This window comes from Aquarana catesbeiana, linkage group LG08 (genome assembly GCF_042186555.1).
Source record: "Aquarana catesbeiana isolate 2022-GZ linkage group LG08, ASM4218655v1, whole genome shotgun sequence".
Taxonomy (NCBI): Eukaryota; Metazoa; Chordata; class Amphibia; order Anura; family Ranidae; genus Aquarana; species Aquarana catesbeiana.
In genome coordinates this window covers 20,819,370-20,845,590 of record NC_133331.1, presented here as the reverse complement: position 1 = coordinate 20,845,590, position 26,221 = coordinate 20,819,370, and the positions used below count along the sequence as shown (strand labels likewise).

The 26,221-nt window shown below is 45.2% G+C and overlaps 1 protein-coding gene across 1 annotated transcript in view; it reads right to left on the bottom strand.

The window, feature by feature from the left end:
• The window catches only part of LOC141105627 (uncharacterized), a 150,636-nt gene that overhangs the window by 75,545 nt on the left and 48,870 nt on the right, over positions 1 to 26,221 (bottom strand). The window contains exons 2-3 of the mRNA XM_073595586.1: positions 19,388 to 19,513; positions 19,193 to 19,306 (exon numbers count right to left, since the gene is read on the bottom strand). Of these exons, the coding sequence (XP_073451687.1) occupies positions 19,193 to 19,306; positions 19,388 to 19,513 (240 nt within the window). The remainder of the gene's footprint in view (positions 1 to 19,192; positions 19,307 to 19,387; positions 19,514 to 26,221) is intronic.

Sequence of the window (26,221 nt, the reverse complement as noted above, 5' to 3'; positions counted from 1 at the left end):
GCTCTGTGGGCTATTTTCAGTTGTGTTTCTCTCCATATTTCGTTGGGTGTTAGCTTATGTACAGCGTTAAGCCCTTGGATGATTTTTTCTACTAGGTTTGGATCAGGGAAGTCTTTGTTCCAGTTTTTGATTGAGGATGAAGAGAGAGGTGAAGAGGACTTGTTGAGGAGTGGTTTGTATATGTCCGAGATTTTGTAAGCATTACTCGTTATCATTAGGTCCGTGACGTTTGTTTGGAACCTTTTTTCGTTTTGATTGCACGCCTCCTTTAAGAAACTGGTACATTGCCCATAGTGGAAGATATGTGTGGAGGGTAGAGAGAAGGATTCCGCGATATCAGCAAAGGGTAATGGTTGACCCGTCTGGGTGTTGCAGAGGAGGGAGAATTTCGTTAAACCTTTCTGTTCCCATGTTTTGAAAGATTTATGTTCTAAGCTCGGCGGGAATGCTGGATTTCCTTGAATCGGGAGGTGTATTGACACAAAAGGGGATAACTTGAGGATTTTCCGTGCTTCTCTCCAAGCTACTGCTGTATCTCTTAATAGGAGATTATGTTGGTGGGGATGGGGGACCGACTTCCATCTGCAGTGTAGGAGGGCTACTAGTGAGTAGGGATGGGCCATGTCAGATTCCAGAGAGAAGTTTGAGTAACGAGAGGACTGGGTTATCCAGTCTAGACTTGTTCTTAGCAAACATGCAAGGTTATACATTCTAATGTGAGGGAGACTGATGCCCCCTTCGCGTCTGGGAAGATAAAGTTTTTTAAGAGCAATGCGTGGTCGTTTGTTCTGCCATAGGAATTTAGATATAGCGTTGTTGAGGGAGGTCACATCTTTATGGTGGAGAAGTAGTGGGATAGTTTGCATTGGGTAGAGTAGTCTTGCAAAACTGACCATTTTCACTAAATGACATCTTCCCAAAAGCGAAAGGGGCAGATCCATCCAGGTATTTAGTTCCTGAGTTATTTTTGACAATAAAGGAGGGTAATTGAGGTGGTATAGTGAAGAAGGAAGTTTTCCTATTTTTATTCCCAAGTATGTGATGTGAGATTTAGCAACAGGGAAGATTGATTGCTGGGTCCATTTTGGTGTGGAGTGAGAGCCGATGGGAAGAATTTCACTTTTGCTGTAATTAATACGGAGGCCCGAGCATAAGCGAAATTCATCGAATACGTTTTTTATGGTTAGCATATCTGATGTAGGGTTGGCTGAAAATATAAGGACGTCATCTGCAAAAAGTGAGGTGCGTAGGTTGTGTGGGCCTATCTTTAAGCCATGTAGTGGGGCTACTGTCGTTAGATACCTGGAAAGTGGTTCTAGTGCTATATTGAAGAGGAGTGGCGATAGGGGGCAGCCCTGGCGAGTGCCCTTATGGAGGTGAATTTCTTCTGATAGCAGGCCTGCCGCCACTAACCTTGCTGTCGGAGCTGTGTACATGGCAGTAATTAGGTGTTGGAAGGGACCAGTGAATCCTATTGCCGTCATTGTCATGGATAACCAGTCGAAACTGACGTTATCGAAAGCTTTTTCCGCGTCTAGCGTGATAATGGCATGATCGGTGTTCGGGTAATGCATTGCATGTTCTAGGGCCAGCATGACTTTGCGGATGTTAAGGGTGGCCGTACGTCCTTTAATAAAGCCTGACTGGGCGGAGTGGATAAGGGAGGGCATAATATCTGCTAGTCTAGTGGCAACGATTTTTGAGAGGATTTTCACATCTAGGTTAAGAAGTGATATGGGTCTGTATGAACCCGGTTCTTGGGGGTCTTTGCCCTTTTTTGCCAGTAGTTTTATAATGGCTTGGTTCCCCGAGTGTAGGTATGCACCCCCTGCCCATATATGTTGATATACTTGGAGGAGAGTAGGTTCTAGTAGGGGTTGTAGGGTTTTGAAGAATTCGCTGGTGAATCCATCTGGGCCTGGGGCTTTGGACAGGGTTAAGTTGCGAATGGTTGTCGATATTTCAGGGATGGTGATAGGTGCGTTTAAGGTTTCTAATTGTGTTGGGGATATTTTGGGTAAGGTTATTTTGTCTAGAAAAGCGCACGCTGTTTGTTTGTCTATGGGATCTGGGGCATAAAGAGTGGAGTAGAATTTTTGCATGACTTTGTTAATTGAAAGTGGAGTGGCGTGTAAGGCGCCTGTTTTGTCAAGTAGGGACGTGATGTGAGTGGGGCGGTATGGACCTTTGCATAATCTGGATAGGAGTTTTCCTGCTTTGTTTCCAAATTTATGGAATGTGGCATCTAAATGGGCCTTCTTGGTGTTTTCCAGGGTGTTTACCCAAGTATCAAATTCCCTTTTCGCTATCTGCCATTCAGAGCGTGTTGCTGGGGAGTATTTAGTGTACATTTCTCGTTGTGCATGGTGTAAGCGTGAGCTGGCCTCTTTGTATTTAGTTAGGGTGTTACGTTTAAAAGAGGTTGCATAAGATATGATACGGCCCCTTAAGAAAGCTTTACCAGCGTCCCAGAATAGGTTGGGGTTGTGTATGTGTGGGGCGTTGTTGGAGGAGTATTCAGCCCATGCGTCAGAGATGTAATTTTGGAAGTCAGTGTTGTTGTGCAGATAAGATGGGAACCGCCATATATTAGGGTGTGGGGGTAGGTCTAGATTGTCCAGTGTCACCTCTATAGGGGCATGGTCTGAGATAGTTATGTCGTGGATAGTGGAGTTCTGGAGGTAGGGGAGAAGGTTGTCAGAGCCAAAGAGGTAGTCTATCCTGGTAAATATTTTGTGTGGGTTGGAGTAGAAAGTGAATTCCCTGTCTGCCGGGTGGGAAAGGCGCCAAAGATCTTGGAAATGTGTGGATTCCATGGTGCTGGCCAGGAGGGAAGGGGGTGGTGGGTTAGTGCCCTGTTTTGGTCGTTTTTGTGAAGATCTGTCGTCTATCTGATGGATGATGTCATTGAAGTCTCCTCCGATTAGATGAGGGAGATGTGTGTTGGCTAGTATCCAACTGGATAGTTCAGTGTAAAATTGTCTGCCTGGATTATTGGGGGCATAGACATTAGTTATAACTAGTTCTTTGGAGCCTATTTTGATGTGGACCGTGAGTAGACGGCCCTGAGCGTCGTTTTTCACAGACAGGACTGTGCACGGGAGGTTCTTGTGTATGAGCAGGAGAACGCCAGCTTTGCGTCCTGCTGCCTCTGAGCCTAGCACAGTGCCTACCCAGAGTTTCTGCATGCGATGAAAATCTGAGGTTAGTAGGTGGGATTCCTGTATTAGTGCTATATCGGCTTTGAGCCGCTTGAGATGCCTTAGGATTTTCATTCTCTTTTGGGGGGATCTGAGACCCTTTACATTCCATGAAATTATTTTCATATTAGGGGGGTTGAGAGGGGGTATGTGCTGTTAAGTATGGTTTACTATAGGGTGGTAGGTATGATAGAGTGCCAGTTGTGTCCAGGGGCATGATGTTGTTGTATGGGAGGAAGAAAAAGAAGAAAGTGGATTTGAGTTGGCTAGGGCCGTGTGGGAGAGAGTGGGGAGGGGGAGAGGGGTTAACCTGTAGGAGAATCAACATAGGGAAGAGTATCACCAATAAAACAAACGAACATGGAAACTTCGCTTTTTTCCGCATGGAGTCACTGTGTAGGTCAGCTCCCATTTCGGGACGGTTATGGTGTAGCCCCAGAGAGCCCTTGGCCGTGAGACGTATGTTCATGTGGGCATCAAGGGGTCATATATATGGGGGGGGGGGAGAGGGGAGCGGTTGTCCGCACACAGTGAGGCCAGGAGGATGTAAAGAAAACACTTAAAAATTGTAACTTGCTAGGATGAATCCTAAAAGAAGAAAAACATTTAAAATGGAAGATCAAACATATGTATAAGAAACATTATACATTACGTGTTGGTGTGGAACAGAGGATATGTGGAACCTGAGGGGGGACAGAAAATTTACTGTCCAAAAAAGAAAATTTTGGAAACCAAATAGAGGTAGGTTTCAGGTTTCTGATCAGCGGTGAGTGTAGCGATGCTGGTCCGGAACCGAGGATCTGAATCGCTTGGGGGAGTCTTTACGCGGGCTGCGTTGATCCAGGGAGCGGTTGATTGAGGTGCCTTTCGACGGTGTGTGTTGTTGGGCGTTGGGGAGCAAAGACCGCATGTAGGCTTCTGCTTCTGAGGGTTCCTGGAAGGATAGCTGGTCCCCGTTGGGTGTCTTAAGGCGTAGGATGGCCGGGAAGGCCAGAGTAAATTTGATTTGTTGCTTAAAGAGTTCAGAGCATATCTGTTGAAAGGCCTTGCGTTTCTTTGAGACTTCGATGGAGTAGTCCGCAAAAATCAGGACCCTCACCCCGTCGATTTGAAGCGAACGGGATTGTCGAAATTTTTGAAGGATTAGAGCCTTGTCAGAGTAGTTCAGATATTTGGCTATGATGGGCCGAGGGTTCTTGCGTTCTTCACTATATGACCCCATCCTGTGAGCGCGTTCCACCGTGCAAGGGCCTGTTAGGCCTAGCGCCTCGGGTATGCGTTGGGAGCAAAAATCCATTAGGGCAGATGCTTGGAGAGATTCGGGAATCCCCACGAATCGCAGGTTGCTCCTTCTGGATCTATTTTCCAAATCGTCGAGTTTTTGGATTATGTATTGGTTGGTTTTGTCTTGTGCTTGTTCCGTGGCTTGAGCTTGGTACATCTCTTCCTCCATGCTTGATTGGCGATGTTCTAGCTCGTTTAGCCTAGTGTTGTGTTCTCCTAGCTGGGCCTTTATCTGTTTCATCCCCGCATTAACAGCCTTTTCTACCGAAGCAGATATCATGGGGGACAGAAGTGCTGCCACTGCCTGTGCAATGCGTTCAGTTTTGTGGTCCCCGGCGAGCTGTGGGGATGTAGCAGGCATGGAGAAGGCCTGGGGAAAGGGTGCTTGAGGAGAGGAGGCCTGAGAATGTGGCTGGGCAGGGGATGCCTGAGAGGATGTGTGTGGAGCTGTGCTTCCACTTACTTCCATCTCCGCCGTGTGCTGCTGCTGCGCGCCTGTGTGAAGTTCCGTGTAGGCCGAAGCCGGGGCCTCGATTTGCGGCTGGGCCGGCGGCGCCGTCAGGGCCGTGTTGGAGCGGGAGCCGAGGACCTCCACGAAACGGTCCATAGAGCGGGTATAGGTGCCCGAGGTGGTTGAGGGGGGTTTCTGGCTTCTGGGCCGGTTTTATAGGCTGATTTAGGCGTCCTCAGAGCGGGAGCTGTGAGAGGGTGCAGCTACTCCATGCGGCGCCGGAACCGGAAGTCATACCATTTTAATTATAAGGGTTCCATAGTATTGTCTTTTTTTTTTTTTTTTCAATAAGTGTTTATTAAAATTTTTCAGATATACATAAAGTCACAGTTATGGGGTATACACTGAAACCGTTAGGGTGTGTGCTCCTGTCGGAACAGTGAAGGAGTTATGTTGGTATCAGGTTGAGAGGGTGTGGAGATTACCCAAGTATGATCGGTGAGGATCAATTGAGTAATAGAAAGGGTATGGACGGAGGGAGGGCATGATCAGCCAGACACTATGACATCTCTGTAACAGATCAGTATCGATCATGGCTGAGAGATTGGGTCACCGAGCGGAATGATCTGCGTCGAGGAAAATCTAAAGTGCAACCAGCAAGCCCATGTTGTATTAAATTTTGTCAGATTATCTTTTGCTTGGTAAATTAGTTTTTCCATCTCAGCCGTTCTATTGACTCTTTTGAACCATTCAGCCACTGAGGGTGGTGTGGAACTCCTCCAGTGAACCAGGACACAGAGATTGGCTGCATTGATAAGGTGTAGGGTAAGGGATTTTTTGTAGGAGGAGAGGGGCATGGAGGTGTGATGGAGCATGTATTGGGCCGGAGTGAAGTCTGGGGCGTAAGAGGTAATTTGGGTGATAAGGCGGTGAATTTCTGTCCAGTACGGTATGATAAGAGGACACTCCCAACAGATATGAATGAGGGTGCCAAGCGCCGCATTGCAATGCCAACATGTCGGGGGGACCGAGGGGTGCATTTTGTGGATCTTGTCAGGTGTCCTGTACCAGTTGGTGAATATTTTGTATCTGTTTTCCTGGGTGGATACATTAATGGAGCCCTTATGAATATGGTTGTATATACGCTCCCATTCAGTGGAGGTTAAGTCTATAGACAGTTCTGATTCCCGATGATGGATAAGCTTATCATCTTTAATTTTCCAAGTTGAAAATCAGAATGCGTAAACAGTAGAGATCACATGATGTTGGGGTTCTGAACTATCACATAGCAATTTAAAGGGTGTACGGTACCATAGTGAGATGGATTTGGCGTCAGCAAAAAAAGTGTCTTATTTGTAGGTACTTGTAAAAGGGGATGTTGTATTCAGTGAGTTTGGCTGACATGGCTTGGTGAGGGAGGAGTTCACCATTTTGGAAGAAGTGGTGTGCCCTGATGGGGGCTGTGCATGATTCCCTGTGTAGATCTCGTAAGGCAAGGCCTGGCAGGAAGTCAGGATTACGGACCAAAGGGGTCATAGGGCCTGGGTGCGGTGTGTAATCGAGTGCTTTGCCAGCTAATTTAAGGTGGGACAATGTGGCTCCAATAAAGGGATGTGTCACCAAATCTTTAGGGATGGAGTTGTGATTGATCCAGGGTAGATGTGACAGCAGGGTTTTAGCGAAAGAGTCCTCAAGTGTAATCCAGGCTTTATTGGAACAATGTAGATGCCAATCTACAATCCTAGCTAAATGACATGCCCAGTGGTATTTTTGAATGTGGGGGAGGCCAAGGCCCCCCAATAGCTTTGGGAGTACTAGCCTATCCCAGCTTAGTCGGGGGGTCTTGGACGCCCAGATAAAAGTCCTGCACATACGCTTATATGATGTAAAAAAGGAGGTGGGTAGCTTTATGGGGATTGCCTTAAAAAGGTAAAGAAGTCTGGGCAGTACATTCATTTTTAATATGGCTGTCCTACCCAACCAGGAGAAGGACCTGAAATGCCATTTATTTAAATCAGCTTGTATGTTTTGAAGCACGGGTTGGAAGTTTCTCATGTAGAGATCCTGTAATTTAGTAGGTATTTTGATGCCCAGGTATGTAATGTCCTGTGATTCCCATGTAAAGGGGAAGTTCTGTTTGCATTGGGTGACCAGTGTGGCTGGTAGGGAGATGTTCAGTGCTTTCGATTTTGTAAAGTTAATTTGAAGGTTTGACAAGGTTTTGAATATTAAGAAATCTTTAAGAAGATTGGGGATAGTGACTAGTGATAGTGATAGGGTCCGTGGGGAAGAGTAAAACATCATCCTCATAGGCTACTAATTTATAGTGGTTATCACCAATGTTAATGCCTTTGACGTCCGGGTTGTCTCTAAATCTGCGGAGCATTGGTTCCATAGTAGGGATGAATATGAGCGGGGCGGGGATAGGGGAATCCCTGACGGGTTACGTTTGAGACAGAGAAGGTGTTCGACAGGCGGCATTGATCCTAAGTTTAGCTGTAGGTGCAGAGTATAGCGCCAGGATCATTTGGAGTAGATGCAATGGGAAACCCATTACTGTTAAAGTCGCTTCCATATAGTCCCAGGCCACCCTGTCGAATGCCTTCTCCGTGTCCAAAGACAGGAAAAAACCTTGTGTGGATGTTTTGGAGAGCCAGTGATGGATATTTAGAGCCTTGATAGTATTGTCCCTGGCCTCCCTGCCAGGGACAAAACCTACTTGATCAAGGGAGATTAATTTGGGTAGCAGAGGGAGAATGCGGTTTGCCAACACTTTGGCGTAGAGCTTTAGGTCTTCCTTCAGGAGTGAAATCGGGCGGTAGTAAGAGACCAATGAGGGGTCTTTGCCTTGTTTGGGAATGAGAGTGACGTGTGCTTCAAGGATGTCCCTCATCATATTAGAGGTTGGTGATAGATTATTGAAGGCTTTGGTGAGGTGGGGAATGAGAGTGTCTGGGAAGGACTTATAATAGCTAACTGTCAAGCCATCTGGGCCAGGGCTTTTGCCAGTTTTCATTTGTTTTAATACAGTTAAAATTTCTTCTCCTGAGAGTGGGAGATCAAGGTCCGAGGATTCATCTGAAGAGAAGGGGAGGAACAGTATTGTGCAAGGAAGTCTGTAATGGCTGTCATTCGGTCCGAGGTGGCTGCAGGTGGGAGCGTGGTGGGGAGGTTGTATAGTTTGGAGAAGTACTGAACAAAATGGTCAGAGATGTCATCTGTGGTAACAAGGACATTGCCAGTCGGTGTTGTAATTTTGTAAATGGTATGGGCCGCTTTCTTAACTTGAAGCGCTCTTGTTGCCGAATTCGTAGAATAATTTTTGGGTCATGGCGTAGTTACATTTTAGTGTGTGGTTAAGTTCCTCTAGAAGTTCTTCTCTGGTCTGAGTTAGTTCCGTTAATGTGGAAGCTGCTAGCAATGCTTTGTGTGCTTGTTCAAGTGTTAGTATGCGATCGTCAGCTCATTAATTCGTGCTTTTCTAAGTTTGTTTCGTTGGGCCGCAAGGGAGATAAATTTCCCCCTTATGACACATTTGTGTGCTGCCCAAACAGAGATAGGAGAGGTGTCTTTTGTTGTATTTTCTGCAAAGTAGTGGGTAAGGCTCGTGGTAATTTGTTGTATATGGTCTAGGTCGGTCAGTAGAGAATTATTAAGTCGCCATATGTTGGACCTATCATGGGTCGTCGGGAGGGTTAAAGGTATAAATATGGGGTTGTGATCAGAAAGAACCATGGGTTCAATCGTAGGTTTTGAGAGGGGTGCAAGATCATTTTGGGATAAGAAAAAGTGGTCTATTCTGGAGTAGGGATGAGCTTCGAGTTCAACTCATGTTCGAATCGAACATTGACTTTTCGCAAGTTTGCCGAACAGTGAACAATTTGGGGTGTTCGCGGCAAATTCGAATGCTGCGGAACACCCTTTAAAAGTCTATGGTATTGTCATAAAAAAGTGTTTGGGGACCTGGGTCCTGCCCCAGGGGACATGGATCAATGCAAAAAAAAGTTTTAAAAACAGACGATTTTTCGGGAGGAATGATTTTAAGAATGCCTAAAGTGAAACAATAAAAGTGTAATATCCCTTTAAATTTTGTACCTGGGGGGTGTCTAGGTCTATAGTATGCCTGTAAAGGGGCGCATGTTTCCCGTGTTTAGAACAGTCTGACAGCAAAATGACATTTCAAAAGAAAAAAAGTCATTTAAAACTACTCGGGGCTATTAATGCATTGCCGGTCCGACAATACACATAGAAGTTCATTGATAAAAACAGCATGGGAATTCCCCACAGAGGAACCCCGAACCAAAATTTTTAAAAAAATGACGTGGGGGTCCCCCTAAATTCCATACCAGGCCCTTCAGGTCTGGTATGGATATTAAGGGGAACCCCGGCCAAAATTTTAAAAAAAAACGGCGTGGGGTCCCCCCAAAAATCCATACCAGACCCTTATCCGAGCACGCAACCTGGCAGGCCGCAGGATAAGAGGGGGGGACGAGAGAGCGCCCCCTCTCCTGAACCATACCAGGTCACATGCCCTCAACATTGGGAGGGTGCTTTAGGGTAGCCCCCCAAAACACCTTGTCCCCATGTTGATGAGGACAAGAGCCTCATCCCCACAACCCTGGCCGGTGCTTGTGGGGGTCTGCGGGTGGGGGGCTTATCCGAATCTAGAAGCCCCTTTTAACAAGGTGACCCCCAGATCCCGGCCCTCCCCCCTGTGTGAAATGGTAAGGGGGTACAAAAGTACACCTACCATTTCACTAAAAAAAGTGTCAAAAATGTTAAAAATGACAAGAGACAGTTTTTGACAATTCCTTTATTTAAATGCTTCTTGAGCATTCCTTTAAAAAAAAAAGTGTCCTGCGATGTCCATCCATCTTCAATCACAGCGCTGACTGTCCCGAACCCCCCCCCGCTGATGTAACTGAGTGACTCCGCTCCCTCCTGACATCATGTGACATTGGAGGGGGGGTCACCCATTTATCTCACCGGGTGGCCCCGCCCTTGACTATGTAACAGGAAGGAAAAAAAGGAAAAAGACGGCAGTTGCGGGGATGCCTCTCATGGAGGCAGAGTTTTTCTGGTTTTTTTTTCGGGACCGTCGGCGCTGTGACTGAAGATGGATGGACATCCCGGGACACTTTTTTCTGTCTCCTGTAATTTTTACTTTTTTGACACTTTTTTGGGTAAATGGGTAGGGGTACCCATTCACATGGGGGAGGGGCGGGATCTGGAGGCTTCCTTGTTAAAGGGGGCTTCCAGATTCTAATAAGCCCCCCACCCTCAGACCCCCACAACCACCGGGCAAGGGTTGTGGGGATGAGGCCCTTGTCCCCAATCACATGGGGACAAGATGCTTTGGGGACCCCAAAGCACCCTCCCCATGTAGAAGGCACGTGGCCTGGTACAGCTCAGGAGGGGGGGCGCTCTCTCGTATCCCCCCCTTTCCTGTGACCTGCCAGGTTGCATGCTCGGATAAGGGTCTGGTATGCATTTCGGGGGGGGACCCCCACGACGCCTTTTATTTTAAATTTTGGCGTGGAATTGTCAAAAACTGTCTCTTGTCATTTTTAACATTTTTGACAGTTTTTTTGTGAAATGGTAGGGGTACTTTTGTACCCCCCCACTGGTGTACCACGCTTCCAACACCAAGGCTAAATCCAAAGGAGTCTCAATCTTAATTTCTAAACCATGCCCCCTGCAGGTGACATAAGTCCAAAGAGACTCCCAAGGGAGATTCCTATTCATTAAAGGCACTCTGCACCACAGGCCTGTCACAATAGCTAACATTTACGCCCCTAACTTGCAACAAGTGGCCTTTTTTAGAGACACCTTCCAACAACTTCTCAGCTTCCAATCAGGTACTCTGATAGTAAGAGGCGACTTCAGTGTCGCTCTGAATCCCTCCCTTGACACATCCAACGGTGCTTCCTCCCTAACCTACAGAGCCTTACGAACTATTAAATTGCAACTCAGCAACCTGTTACTTCATGATACTTGGCGCACATTACACCCCAACACTAAAGACTTCAACATCTTTTCTGCACCTCATAACAAATACTCCAGAATAGGGATGATCCGAACACACCCCTATTCGGTTCGCACCAGAACATGCGAACAGGCAAAAAATTTGTTCGAACACGCAAACACCGTTAAAGTCTATGGGACACGAACATGAATAATCAAAAGTGCTAATTTTAAAGGCTTATATGCAAGTTATTGTCATAAAAAGTGTTTGGGGACCTGGGTCCTGTCCCAGGGGACATGGATCAATGCAAAAAAAGTTTTAAAAACGGACGTTTTTTCAGGAACAGTGAATTTAATAATGCTTAAAGTGAAACAATAAAAGTGTAATATCCCTTTAAATTTCGTACCTGGGGGTGTCTATAGTATGCCTGTAAAGGGGCGCATGTTTCCCGTGTTTAGAACAGTCTGACAGCAAAATGACATTTCAAAGGAAAAAAAGTCATTTAAAACTACTCGCGGCTATTAATGAATTGCCGGTCCGACAATACACATAAAAGTTAATTGATAAAAACTGCATGGGATTTCCCCACAGGGGAACCCCAAACCAAAATTAAAAAAAAAACTGGCGTGGGGGTCCCCCTAAATTCCATACCAGGCCCTTCAGGTCTGGTATGGATATTAAGGGGAACCCCGCGCCAAAATTAAAAAAAAAATGACGTAGGTGTCCCCCTTAAAATTCATACCAGACCCTTCAAGTCTGGTATGGTTTTTAAGGGGAACCCCACGCCAAAATTTAAAAAAAAATTGGCGTGGGCTCCCCCCAAAAATCCATACCAGACCCTTATCCGAGCACACAACCTGGCAGGCCCCAGGAAAAGAGGGGGGGACGAGAGCGCCCCCCCTCCTGAACCGTACCAGGCCACATGCCCTCAACATTGGGAGGGTGCTTTGGGGTAGCCCACCAAAGCACCTTGTCCCCATGTTGATGAGGACAAGGGCCTCATCCCCACAACCCTTGGCCGGTGGTTGTGGGGGTCTGCGGGCGGAGGGCTTATCGTAATCTGGAAGCCCCCATTAACAAGGGGACCCCCAGATCCCGGCCCCCCCCTGTGTAAAATGGTAAGGAGGGCGGCACAGTGGTGTAGTGGTAGCACTCTCGCCTAGCAGTAAGAAGGGTCGCTGGTTCGAATCCCGACCACGACACTACCTGCCTGGAGTTTGCATGTTCTCCCTGTGTCTGTGTGGGTTTCCTCCGGGTACTCCAATTTCCTCCCACACTCCAAAGACATGCTGGTAGGTTAATTGGATCCTGTCTAAATTGGCCCTAGTATGTATGAATGTGAGTTAGGGACCTTAGATTGTAAGCTCCTTGAGGGTGTAGGGACTGATGTGAATGTATAATGTATATGTAAAGCGCTGCATAAATTGACGGCGCTATATAAGTACCTGAAATAAATAAATAAATAAATACAGTTTAGGGATGCTATCCGTCCTGAAGTGCGTTTCCTTTATAAGTGCTACATGTATTTTCGATCGTTGTAGGAAATAGAACAATTTAGACCTTTTCTCTGGGATGTTAAGGCCTTATATTTTGATTGAGCAGCGTTTGAGTGTCTGTAGGTGCTTATGTATGTCAGGCGGTGAGGCGCGGGGGTCAGTGTCATCCGCCATAAGTAGGAGTGAAGGGAGAGGGATAACCTAGGCGATCAGGATGTGGGTCTGTTCAGTGTATGGCAGGCTTAAGTGTAATGTTGAGGTAACTGGGGTGAAACTGATGAGGTTTGGGGGTGACTTGCTCCCCTACCTCTAAAAAGTATTGGTAAAGTAGAGTGCGGACACAATGTGTGCACCCTAAGGGGTGTAACAGCACCGTGACTCACAACTGTGTGGGGGTTGGCAATCACCAAGCAGTGAAGGAGGACTATAGGTAAAGGAAAGAATGGTATAGTCCACCGCCACAGAGTCTTCAGGTGATAAAGGGAGGAGGTTTTGGAGAGCAAATTTTCGGGGAGATATATAATAGGGCGAGGGGATACTCTCAAAGAAACATGAGTGCTGGGTAGTGGGATTTGGGTGCATAAATGTATCATTTCAAAAATAGTATACAAGAACCATCATATAGAAATATTGGGAGTTCTGAAACCATCACCCAGCCCCCATACCAGAAGGCACCCAAAACGCCATTAAATACTATCACGGGTAAATGCGGGATTTGTAAAGGTTGGTGCCCTCTCATGGGTCAAGTGTTGGCCTCAGAATGTGTGAGGTAATTAAACAGAGGACATTTATAGGGCCTAAAAACAGCACAAAAATCTCAAAAGAGGGACAGAACACTGTAACCGGAGAAACATGTAAATAAACAAGTAAACTGGTCAGCAAGCTGACCATGCAATCAGTGACAGATCTCCAACTAGAAAGTCTGAGTAATACTAAACTTGTAGACTAGAAGATTTCCCATAGAGAGAGTGTGGAATATACCTCATACCTCGCCATGCAGTCTAACATGCCAGCAAGTGTGATTGGGTAAAGTTAAAGTTACAGGCCAGTAGATGGCGATAGTGCACTGTGCATAAGCCTTCAGGTAGTTGCCACATCAGTTCCCAGCAGCAAGTGCCTGTACAGGGCATGTAGATGGAAATAGTGCACTCTGCATAAGCCTTCAGGTAGGTGCCACATCAGTGAGTGCCTGAATGGGGCATGTAGATGGAGGGGGATAGTCCATGTTGGCTCCTCAGTAAGTGCATAAGTCGTTGCAGCCAGCAATGAAGTGGAAGAGGAGACTGTGTGAGACGCTTTGGAAGTCAGCCTTGAGTGTGATGATCTGTGTGAGGCGTTGTCCAGGTAACAGTCGCAGTGTTCGTCGGACGTTTTTGAGGCTTTTCCTTAGTGTCAGGGAGCTTGTGGCGGAAGTGACACTGTACAGAACTGCTGCCAGGTCAGGGGCGGGTACAAACTGCAGGGTGTTGTGGGTCATGTAGTTTTAGAACACTCCATTAGACATATGGGCGGTGTTCATTCCATAGGCAAGTGCTGCTGCTTTTTAGCTAAACTTGCAATGTCCATGACAGGGACACAATCTGAACCCAGTACAAGATGCAAAACATCTATTGTGCTGAATATCTCTTGAAGAAAGTCAGTCACATAAACATTGAACTAAAGGTTAACAGTGTGAAAGAACTGATTAAAGCCAAACAGGTGCATGGTAGCATGTATCTGAGGCTGGCTAACGGTCTCGGCGAGCTCTCCTGAGCCTCAGTGAGTTTGTGGGGCTGCCCTCCTGGTAGTGAATGCGGGTACCAGTAAGGTGTCTGGGGGCGGATGGGGACCTTCACCTATGGGACCTGGTATCTTGCGTCTCCATGGGTTCTTCTTGAGGCGATTCTTCGCTTGTCACTGAGGGACGAAACTCCGCATACCAGTTAGGGACATCTACCAGGGGTATGCCCAGGGTTCCGCAGAAGTGTGGGAGATCCTCTGGTACTCTCAGGAGAGCCGTGCGGCCCTGGGTGGAGGCAGAAAGGCAAAACGGGAATTTCCATTTATATTGAATACCTTTCGTGTGAAGGACGTCCAGCAGAGGCTTAAGATCACGTCGGTGCTGTAAAGTGATTCCTGAGAGGTCCTGATAGATTTGAAGTGCTCTCCCATCATGGGGAGTTTGAGGCCTGCTTCTTGCTTGTCTGATAATTTCTTCCTTCAGTTTGAAGTCTATTATACAGCAAATTGTGTCCCTCGGGGGATCCGTCTCCCTTCCCTTGGGACGAAAGGCCGGTGGATCTTTTCCATATCAATGGGCGTATGAAGTGGTCTATTAACCACTTAAGGACCGCCTCACGCCGATATACGTCGGCAAGGTGGCACGGGCAGGCAAAATCACGTAAATATACGTGATCTGCCTCCCGCGGGTGGGGGGTCCGATCGGACACCCCCCGGTGCCCGAGGTGGTCCTCTTTTGTCCCCCGGCGATCGGAGGTGAGGGGGAGGCCATCTGTTCGTGGCCCCCCCCTCGCGATCGCCGCCGGTCAATCAGAACATTCCTTTGCTGCTGTATGCTAAACAGCAGCAAAGGAAATGATGTCATCTCTCCTCGGCTCGGTATTTTCCGTTCCGGCGCCGAGGAGAGAAGACATCAATGTGAGTGTAAAACACAAACACACACAGTAGAACATGCCAGGCACACAAAACACCCCCGATCCCCCCCGATCGCCTCCCGATCACCCCCCAATCACCCCCCCCCCCCCCGTCACACTGACACCAAGCAGGTTTTTTTTTTTTTTTCTGATTACTGCATGGTGTCAGTTTGTGACAGTTACTGTGTTAGGGCAGTTAGGATTAGCCCCCTTTAGGTCTAGGATACCCCCCCTAACCCCCCCTAATAAAGTTTTAACCCCTTGATCACCCCCTGTCGCCAGTGTCGCTAAGCGATCATTTTTCTGATCGCTGTATTAGTGTCACTGGTGACGCTAGTTAGGGACGTAAATATTTAGGTTCGCCGTCAGTGTTTTATAGCGACAGGGACCCCCATATACTATCTAATAAATGTTTTAACCCCTTGATTGCCCCCTAGTTAACCCTTTCACCACTGATCACCATATAAGTGTTACGGGTGACGCTGGTTAGTTCGTTTATTTTTTATAGTGTCGGGGCACCCGCTGTTTATTACCGAATAAAGGTTTAGCCCCCTGATCGCCCGGTGGTGATATGCGCCGCCCCAGGCAGCGTCAGATTAGCGCCAGTACCGCTAACACCCACGCACGCAGCATACGCCTCCCTTAGTGGTATAGTATCTGAACGGATCAATATCTGATCCGATCAGATCTATACTGGCGTCCCCAGCAGTTTAGGGTTCCCAAAAACGCAGTGTTAGCGGGATCAGCCCAGATACCTGCTAGCACCTGCGTTTTGCCCCTCCGCCCGGCCCAGCCCACCCAAGTGCAGTATCGATCGATCACTGTCACTTACAAAACAGTAAACACATAACTGCAGCATTCGCAGAGTCAGGCCTGATCCCTGCGATCGCTAACAGTTTTTTTGGTAGCGTTTTGGTGAACTGGCAAGCACCAGCCCCAGACAGCGTCAGGTTAGCGCCAGTACCGCTAACACCCACGCACGCACCGTACACCTCCCTTAGTGGTATAGTATCTGAAGGGATAAATATCTGATCCTATCAGATCTATACTAGCGTCCCCAGCAGTTTAGGGTTCCCAAAAACACAGTGTTAGCGGGATCAGCCCAGATACCTGCTAGCACCTGCATTTTGCCCCTCCGCCCGGCCCGGCCCAGCCCACCCAAGTGCAGTATCGATAGATCACTGTCACTTACAAAACACTAAACGCATAACTGCAGCATTCGCAGAGTCAGGCCTGATCCCTGCGATCGCTAACAGTTTTTTTGGTAGAGTTTTGGTGAACTGGCAAGCACCAGCAGCCTAGTACACCCCGGTCGTAGTCAAACCAGCACTGCAGTAACACTTGGTGACGTGGCGAGTCCCATAAGAGCAGTTCAAGCTGGTGAGGTGGCAAGCACAAGTAGTGTCCCGCTGCCACCAAGAAGACAAACACAGGCCCGTCGTGCCCATAATGCCCTTCCTGCTGCATTCGCCAATCCTAATTGGGAACCCACCACTTCTGCAGTGCCCGTACTTCCCCCATTCACATCCCCAACCAAATGCAGTCGGCTGCATGAGAGGCATTTTCTTCATGTCCTCCCAAGTACCCCTACCCAACGAACCCCCCCAAAAAAGATGTCGTGTCTGCAGCAAGCGCGGATATAGGCGTGACACCCGCTGTTATTGTCCCTCCTGTCCTGATAATCCTGGTCTTTGCATTGGTGAATGTTTTGAACCCTACCATTCACTAGTTGAGTATTAGCGTAGGGTACAGCATTGCACAGACTAGGCACACTTTCACAGGGTCTCCCAAGATGCCATCGCATTTTGAGAGACCCGAACCTGGAACCGGTTACCGTTATAAAAGTTAGTTACAAAAAAACTGCAAAAAAATATAAAATAAAAAAAAATAGTTCTCTCTATTTTCTCTCTCTATTGTTCTGCTCTTTTTTACTGTATTCTATTCTGCAATGTTTTATTGTTATGTTTTATCATGTTTGTTTTTCAGTTATGCAATTTTTTATACTTTACCGTTTACTGTGTTTTATTGTTAACCATTTATTTGTCTTCAGGTACGCCATTCACGACTTTGAGTGGTTATACCAGAATGATGCCTGCAGGTTTAGGTATCATCTTGGTATCATTCTTTTCAGCCAGCGGTCGGCTTTCATGTAAAAGCAATCCTAGCGGCTAATTAGCCTCTAGACTGCTTTTACAAGCCGTGGGAGGGAATGCCCCCCCCACCGTCTTCCATGTTTTTCTCTGGCTCTCCTGTCTCAACAGGGAACCTGAGAATGCAGCCGGGGATTCAGCCAGCTGACCATAGAGCTGATCAGAGACCAGAGTGGCTCCAAACATCTCTATGGCCTAAGAAACCGGAAGCTACAAGCATTTCATGACTTAGATTTCGCCGGATGTAAACAGCGCCATTGGGAAATTGGAAAAGCATTTTATCACACCGATCTTGGTGTGGTCAGATGCTTTGAGGGCAGAGGAGAGATCTAGGGTCTAATAGACCCCAATTTTTTCAAAAAAAGAGTACCTGTCACTACCTATTGCTATAATAAGGGATATTTACATTCCCTGAGATAACAATAAAAATGATTAAAAAAAAGAAAGAAAGGAACAGTTTAAAAATAAGATAAAAAAGCAAAAACATAATAAAGAAAAAAAAAAAAGCACCCCTGTCGCCCCCTGCTCTCGCGCTAAGGCAAACGCAAGCGGCGGTCTGTCGTCAAACGTAAACAGGAATTGCACCATGCATGTGAGGTATCACCGCGAAGGTCAGAGGGCAGTAATTTTAGCAGTAGACCTCCTCTGTAAATCTAAAGTGGTAACCCGTAAAGGCTTTTAAAGGCTTTTAAAAATGTATTTATTTTGTTGCCACTGCACGTTTGTGCGCAATTGTAAAGCATGTCATGTTTGGTATCCATGTACTCGGCCTAAGATCATCTTTTTTATTTCATCAAACATTTGGGCAATATAGTGTGTTTTAGTGCATTGAAATTTAAAAAAGTCTGTTTTTTCCCCAAAAAATGCGTTTGAAAAATCGCTGCACAAATACTGTGTGAAAAAAAAAATGAAACACCCACCATTTTAATCTGTAGGGCATTTGTTTTGAAAAAATATATAATGTTTGGGGGTTCAAAGTAATTTTCTTGCAAAAAAAAAAATAAATTTTCATGTAAACAAAAAGTGTCAGAAAGGGCTTTGTCTTCAAGTGGTTAGAAGAGTGGGTAATGTGTGACATAAGCTTCTAAATGTTGTGCATAAAATGCCAGGACAGTTCAAACCCCCCCAAATGACCCCATTTTGGAAAGTAGACACCCCAAGCTATTTGCTGAGAGTCATGTCGAGTCCTTGGAATATTTTATATTGTGACACAAGTTGCGGGAAAGAGACAATTTTTTTTTTTTGCACAAAGTTGTCACTAAATGATATATTGCTCAAACATGCCATGGGAATATGTGAAATTACACCCCAAAATACATTCTGCTGCTTCTCCTGAGTACGGGGATAACACATGTGTGAGACTTTTTGGGAGCCTAGCCACGTACGGGACCCCGAAAACCAAGCACCGCCTTCAGGCTTTCTAAGGGCGTAAATTTTTGATTTCACTCTTCACTGCCTATCAAAGTTTCGGAGGCCATGGAATGCCCAGGTGGCACAAACCCCCCCCCAAATGACCCCATTTTGGAAAGTAGACACCCCAAGCTATTTGCTGAGAGGTATAGTGAGTATTTTGCAGACCTCACTTTTTGTCACAAAGTTTTGAAAATTGAAAAAAGAAAAAAGAAAAAACAACCAGGCCTCTATAGATCTTTTATTTGGGTTTTTGCAAAAAAATTTTATAAACAGGCCTAAAATCTTTAAAAGTCAAAGCCCAGAATGGGGTCAGCAAAACAGGAAATGAAGAACATGATCAATGTTTTTTTGTGAAAAAGTTTTTTAGATTCTCCCCAAAACATCGATCATGTTCTTCACTTCCTGCTGCATATTGTCCAAGCGATTGCGCATTAGGTCAAGGCTAGTGTGCATGGCATCTATATCCCCGTTCCAGGCCATGATCTGCCCAATTAATCTTTGGTAAATAGTTCCACATCACCTAAAATTAATTTTAAAAAATGTATTTAGAAATATGCAGGCATACATAGATTACTATAAACTGGGGTGTCAGACACTCACCTGGTGGGGCGCACATGTCGCCAATTTCCTCCACCTCTCCTTCGTACACATCCTCGGGTGGGGCGCTGGCACTTGGACCTGCTTCTTCCTCTTCCCCTTCCACAACCACATCACCTAAAATTGATGCAAAAAAGATGCATTTAGAAATATGCAGGCATACATAGATTAACATAAGCTGGGGTGTCAGACACTCACCTGGTGGGGTGCCCATGTCGCCCACCTCTCCTTCCTCCACATCCTCCGTGAGGCTTGGGCTGATTTGCCAAACGGGCTGTTGAGGTCGGGGATCCCTGGGTTCAGGTTGTCTGAGTCTTTTCTCCCCTATGAGAATGAAAAAAAAGGTATACTTAGCACACACATATTTGAGTCCAGGAATAGGAATATGAAACATTGCATTGAAGTGGTGTACAATTGTCTGTTTGGGCAGAGATCCAAGTTGAAGACATAATTAAAATTCCCTAGGAAACAAGCCGGAATGCTTACCTTTTTTTGGCCACGTTTCACAGATTGAGACACCCTAACAAGTATCCACTGGAGCACCTGTGTGGGTTAACCAAAAAAAATGTATTCTGGTGTCCCACACTAGTGCTCCTGTGTCCAGTTGTGTAAAGAGCTGATGAGTGATGTAACCAATATAATAATTAATATTATATCTGTGTATTAATTTGTCTAATCCCTGTACTTAGTTAGTCTATTAAACTCTGAGCACATGTTATTGTTAATATCACAATAATACCAGGTTAGCTATGAAACCAAACACACGGTGCTGCTAGTAAAACAATATCTTATTTATTTCCCAAGGAATTAGTAAACTAACATAAAAGTATTAAAAGGGAATTACAATGTTACATAGCTTACAATCAGAACACAATATACTAAACAGCATATCTCTACAACATATAACAACAATCAAAAATGTTCAAGGAACCCTCTAGTTCCATGACTAACATTACATCGGTATCCTTTAGGACAAAGAAACAAACTCGTCTATGTCCCAAATAATACCCAGGTGCTTCCTTCCCAGCAACGACCTCTCCATCCAGAACACAGAGTGCAATAACTTCCCAACATTTTCGTTCACCACCATGTGTTGACCTGGCATACAAAGGACGTCATGGTCATGCTTCCGACCGAGGGAAGTATCAACCTGCCTCCAGCTTCCATCTTCTCTGATCACATGTGGGTAATTTAGCCTCAAATGAAACAAGATAGAATCCCCAGTCAGTAAGCCCATTGATGCCACCAAATATACAGACCGAGTCTGCACTTCTGTATATGGGATCATACGGCATAACACCTTCCACAATCCAAACTAGTACAGCCCATCCGGGCATTCGACCACCACTTTGGATTAGTGTGAGCGACTTGTTTTGGCAAATTCTTGCTGAGCGGTGATGCTAACTCATCAGGCCACTGCCCCTCATACAGAGACTGTACAATTAGCTTGATGTTGGTCGATACTTCTTCCTGCCACTGCGTGCACGCCAGAGCCAATGACAGATTTTTGTCCTATACCATCACCCTCTCTAGCAACCTCTCAACATGGTTGACAAAATCCAGAGCCACTTTAACCTGGGTGTTTATGTGACTTTGTTGAATGCTATCCTGGATGCCACCAATCTCTGAGCAACAAAGCCTCTCTTAAGTTATGGCTGAAAGTTTGTTCCTCAGGAGACCGATGTCCACCGCATTAACAGCACCCATCCCAGCTCCTATTCCCCCAATATAGTGCTGAATACATCCCTCCTCTTTCGGGTTACTCCTCAGAAATAAGCGTCCTGCATGAACCTCATTCTGTGTCTGCACATCTCTGGGAGTAAGTCACTGGTACAATGATCGCACTTGATTCAGTGTATACTCAGCACATGTAGGGTAATAGGTTTTTATCAACCACTGTTAGATGTTTCAGCGCCATGTGGTGAAGGCATACTGTACCCTGGTAGCCAGCGTTTTGCTCCCTTTATCTAATGGAGCATGCTCCTGTGTGTATTCACTGGCATTACCTATGCAGGGTTTCAACCTCTCAGGTGAGACATCAACCAGGCGTATCTCCCCCATGTCCAATTCTGGTGTCCCACGTTTCCAGTAACCGAGAGCTTCTCTGTAGGACTGATAAGACTGAGATACCGCCCCCACAAGGAAGTTTTCACCCCGTTGATGTGTCACCTAGCACCCTCTAGTCTGGCCAACCGACACCTTATTACGTATAAGTGCCAGTCCCCTGGGTACCTGCACCATATTACTTCCGTTACGTCAGTACATCTCATACATTAAAAACCTTTTCAATTCCTCCCTCCAACAAAAAAAAACATATTTTACATTTCATGTTCTGATGGATTGGATATGTTATATTCCTTCCCCAAACTCCAACCCATCGCACATGTATTAATAGCATGTTTGCATTCATCGGGAGAGACTCCGGCAAAAATGTTTCACAAGTCTTGTTGATAGGCACAGTCTTTCAGATTCAGCATTAGAAATAAATTGTCCATAAGAAAAAAACAAGAATTAAACTGAATCTTTTCGTTTGTCCCTTCTCTCCTGAATGTTTATCAGAACATATTTTCGGTGTGGTATGACATAGACAAACTGCCAACCAGATGAACATCTTTCATCTCTGTTCCAGAAACCGCTCCAATCTCACTTCACCAGGATTCTGGAAGTGAAAAACAAGAGCAGAATCAAATTCTTATCCACAATATCTGCTCGCTTACTATGTTTACTCACAGTTCCTTCCTTAGAACCCAGGAACTTAGTATTCCTGGCTTCTGCAACTCTGACCAAACTATCAAAACAACCATGACCTCTTTAGGCTGAACCCACTCTAAAATGGATCCCCATGGTATGATCAAAAATAAAAAACGAACATCAATGTTACTTATCAAAAATTCTCAATTTAAACACTAAAAAAAAAAAAACAATGCATTTATCTATCTTTAAGATCTATGCACTAACTCCCCTTTCAGGTGGACAAAGGCTAAACCTTTTGGAATTCTTTCCAACTGAATGAACATAAAAACTAATAAATAAAATAATAAAAAAAATGAACTTCAGCGGCTAGAATGGCTTCCTACCAGCTCTTGTCTTAAAAAAACAAAATGTATTCAACTGGAGGACATATTTCCATGACCATCTATTTAGCTGCTAATTGACGGAATAGCCAATTACCCCCCTTTCAGGTGGACTAAACAATAATTTTTCCACCTGAACAAAACAAAAATAAAATAGATGACTAAACAAATACCAAAAAAAAAAAAAAATTAAAAAAAATTAACAACAAAAAAAAAATTAAAATTCTGGCCATTATCACACAAAAACAACATGACAAGACAACCACCATAAAACAATTACAAACACTCAACTTTTAACTAAAGACATCCATGGACTTTCCTCCTGAGAAGAGTAAGTGCTCATTTCCATCTGAAAGACAATTGTTTAAGGGGAAAAACAAAAAAACAAAAACATCTGTACCTCTTCACAACATTTGTAACTTCATTTGTAACTCTTAAATCCATTAATGCCTGACTATTGTTTATCTTATTTTTTTCATTGTTTGCAAACAATTACTAATTAATGAGCTCATGGTATCATATGATAATCTATTATGCCTTTACAATAACCTAACCCCTGTCTTGCTAAATTTGCCCACTGTTGTTCTCACTTTGAAGGACCTGCAAAAAAAACATAGACATCAGTATCCAAACCAGTTTTAACTTCTTCCAAGGTCTCTGGAAAAGGAACACAAAGACAGTGATTACACACAATTATCATGACAATTTACTTTTTGAGTCCCTCCAAACCTTTTCCCATTAATTGTAATGCTAGAGGAACAATCGCCATATTTTATTTAAACATGAAGCTCACATCTAAACCTTATTCATAGCAAGGAACATTGACCAGAAAATTCTTACCATACCTGCAGCTCACTAAGTGCTGCTAACATTGTTTCCCCCAGTGCTACATTTGAATAACCATGCGGCTACCTCCATTTTGACTTTACGTAACTGTTCTACATATTGATAATTTTTAGTTTGTAGTCTCCGCATTTGGGTCTTAAAAGGGAAATGGGTTTGATTACTATGGCCTCCATGCTTTGGGTTGCTCCCCCATCGGGCAGAATACACCTCATAATGCCTTGGGGTCGTTTTCGGGTATTGCGATCTTCTTTTGATATCATTATTCACTGCCCAACAATACTTAGCGATGTGACCCCCCCTTTTACACAAAAAACATTTGAGGGCTGGTCTCTCTGTATAGGCCCTTCTTTGAGCATATGGCGTTGGAAACTCACATTGCTGGACATTATTACTACAATTACTATGCTTGGAATAACCAGACTTTACACTTTCACCGTCTGAGGACTCATCAGAAGTTTCCATTGTTTCAACTCCTGAATCACTTTCAAGCGCAGTTATTGCACTTTTATTTACATCTTCACCATTGATTTCTGTCATAGCAACATCACTTGCAGCAATAAGAGCGTCCGGTTTTTCTGCATGTTGTTTCACTTCTATCTTTGCTGAGCACTGTGCATGTACGGAGGGTACCTCCACCATTGCACATTCGGCTTTTGCATGTTTGGAGGACAACTCCATTATGGCTGCCTGTGCACCCTGTAATTCCTCCCTAAGCAGTGTGATAACACGCAAATTCTCAGCCTCTCTCATTCCCAAGGAATTAGGAAACTAACATAAAGTATTAATGGTAAAGGAGAGATAAGGGGATTATCGCGATGCCAACCAAAAATTGAGATACATAGATTATAAAATTATAATATATTTTATTGACAAATAATGCTTTAAAAAATTGTACAAAATTACATGTCAGGGGTGTGAACAAACAGAAAATGAGAATATTAAAAGCCAACTGTATAGCAGTTTTACAAAACCCAGCCTGGAGCGTGGTGACCAATCTTGTAAGCAGGTAGTAAAAGTCCTACATGTTTCGCCTAAAACGGCTTCCTCAGGGACAGTTGGTTATACTTGTATCGCTATTTTGGACTCTACAATAGAAGATCACAATCAGAAAAGAGGTAACAATATAATAACATCAATTACTCATGACACAAATGAAAAATTTATATTTTGTGGGGCTGTCAGACATGGTCGCAAATCATCCCACATAATTGAATGCTGGAGTGAATAGACACCTACACCCACCACCCACCCAGGTGTGTCCCCCAGAGAGCCTAGACATGGGATGGTATACTACCTACCAGCGGGTCACAGGGGGTGGGCGTGAGGGATCCCGGGGCGAGTCCAAGGCCTCAATGCACAGTAGGAGGCTGCAGGGGGCCAAATAAAAGGACCTGGCAAATAGCAAAAGATTTAATGCAAATTGGAGGGTTTGAATAAATCCCAGGAGTACTCTGGGTATACAAACCAAAGACAAAGGATTGGGCTAACATAGCCTCTAAAATACTCACAATATGTACAATTATCGGGAAAAGAATCCAGACTTTCACATTCTTATGGCCACTGCTAATTAAGTAAACTGACCACCGTAAATGCATTTGTGCTATGTCTTTTATCTGCAGTTTACTTACTGTCTGTGTAATTGTGTGGCTGTCAGACCTGTTTTATTGAGGGACTACGATAGGGACCTGGCCTCTGTTCACCCAAATGGTGTGTGGGTGACTTATGGTCTATTGCTCCTTACATATTCTCGGTTCTTCATCCCACCTTGCTGGAATCTGCAATTGGCCCCTATTCTCCTTCCCCCCAGTTGTTCCCCCGCCTCCCTGCGGTTCCCTTTGACTAGCCTCTCATATCTATCTCCGCTGGGCGCCGGCGGACCCCTGTGATGTCCTATCTAGGTCCCCCATGCTACCCTGGCCGTATGGACACCCAAGAACGATGCTGTTCCCCATCAGTATCCGCCCGCCTCCCGCCACTGCCATTCAGATGATCCTCGGATCACCTTACATTTTCTGGTAGACTGTGGTGCCATCGCTCTGACTGGCTCCACAGTCTATTGCACACTCCGCTCTGTGTACCACACACGCAGCGTCAGATACTCCCGCAATGCTCCCTGGACCTTGTAGGCCTATGGAGTCTTTGTCGGGCGCATGCACAGTGGCGCTATTTGTCCGCTTACATGTCCGGTGACGTCAGACGCCACAGGTGTGTGGCGGGTATAAGAGGTTGGCCTCTCCGGCCATACCGCTGCCGGTGTTTCCAGGACACCCATGTCTATGCTGATACACATTATGATAAGTCTCCAACTCCCCTGCTACCTATCGGTCTTGACTGCTGTACAACTCATGCTTCATATACTTAGCTTCTTTTCATGTTTTCCTTGTAGTGCGGTGTCTTTGAGCTATTTACACCACTCTTATCAATGGAACACTTATAGCTCAGATTACTTCAATATCACTATTGAATTTCTGGGTAAGTTTGTTTACTTCCCCTTGTATTTCCAAGTACACTATACTCTATGGAATTTTGCTATATTATAACATACCCCTCTCCCTTATGGTTTCCATTTATATCTTGCATGGATTTTTAATCCTTTGAATTTTTTCAAAAAAAATCTTTTATTTTATTTTATAGATTTTTCATCTCTATTTTTCAGTTACTATCTAATCGCCATTCCTGTTGATATTAAGCCAGCATACTGGGTGCCCTGTCTTTTCCCGATAATTGTACATATTGTGAGTATTTTTGAGGCTATGTTAGCCCGATCCTTTGTCTTTGGTTTGTATACCCAGAGTACTCCTGGGATTTATTCAAACCCTCCAATTTACATTAAATCTTTTGCTATTTGCCAGGTCCTTTTATTTGGCCCCCTGCAGCCTCCTACTGTGCATTGAGGCCTTGGACTCGCCCCGGGATCCCTCACGCCTGCCCCCTGTGACCCGCTGGTAGGTTGTATACCATCCCATGTCTAGGCTCTCTGGGATATCCGCTGGGTTGGGGGACACACCTGGGTGGGTGGTGGGTGTAGGTGTCTATTCACTCCAGCATTCAATTATGTGGGATGATTTGCGACCATGTCTGACAGCCCCACAAAATATATATTTTTCATTTG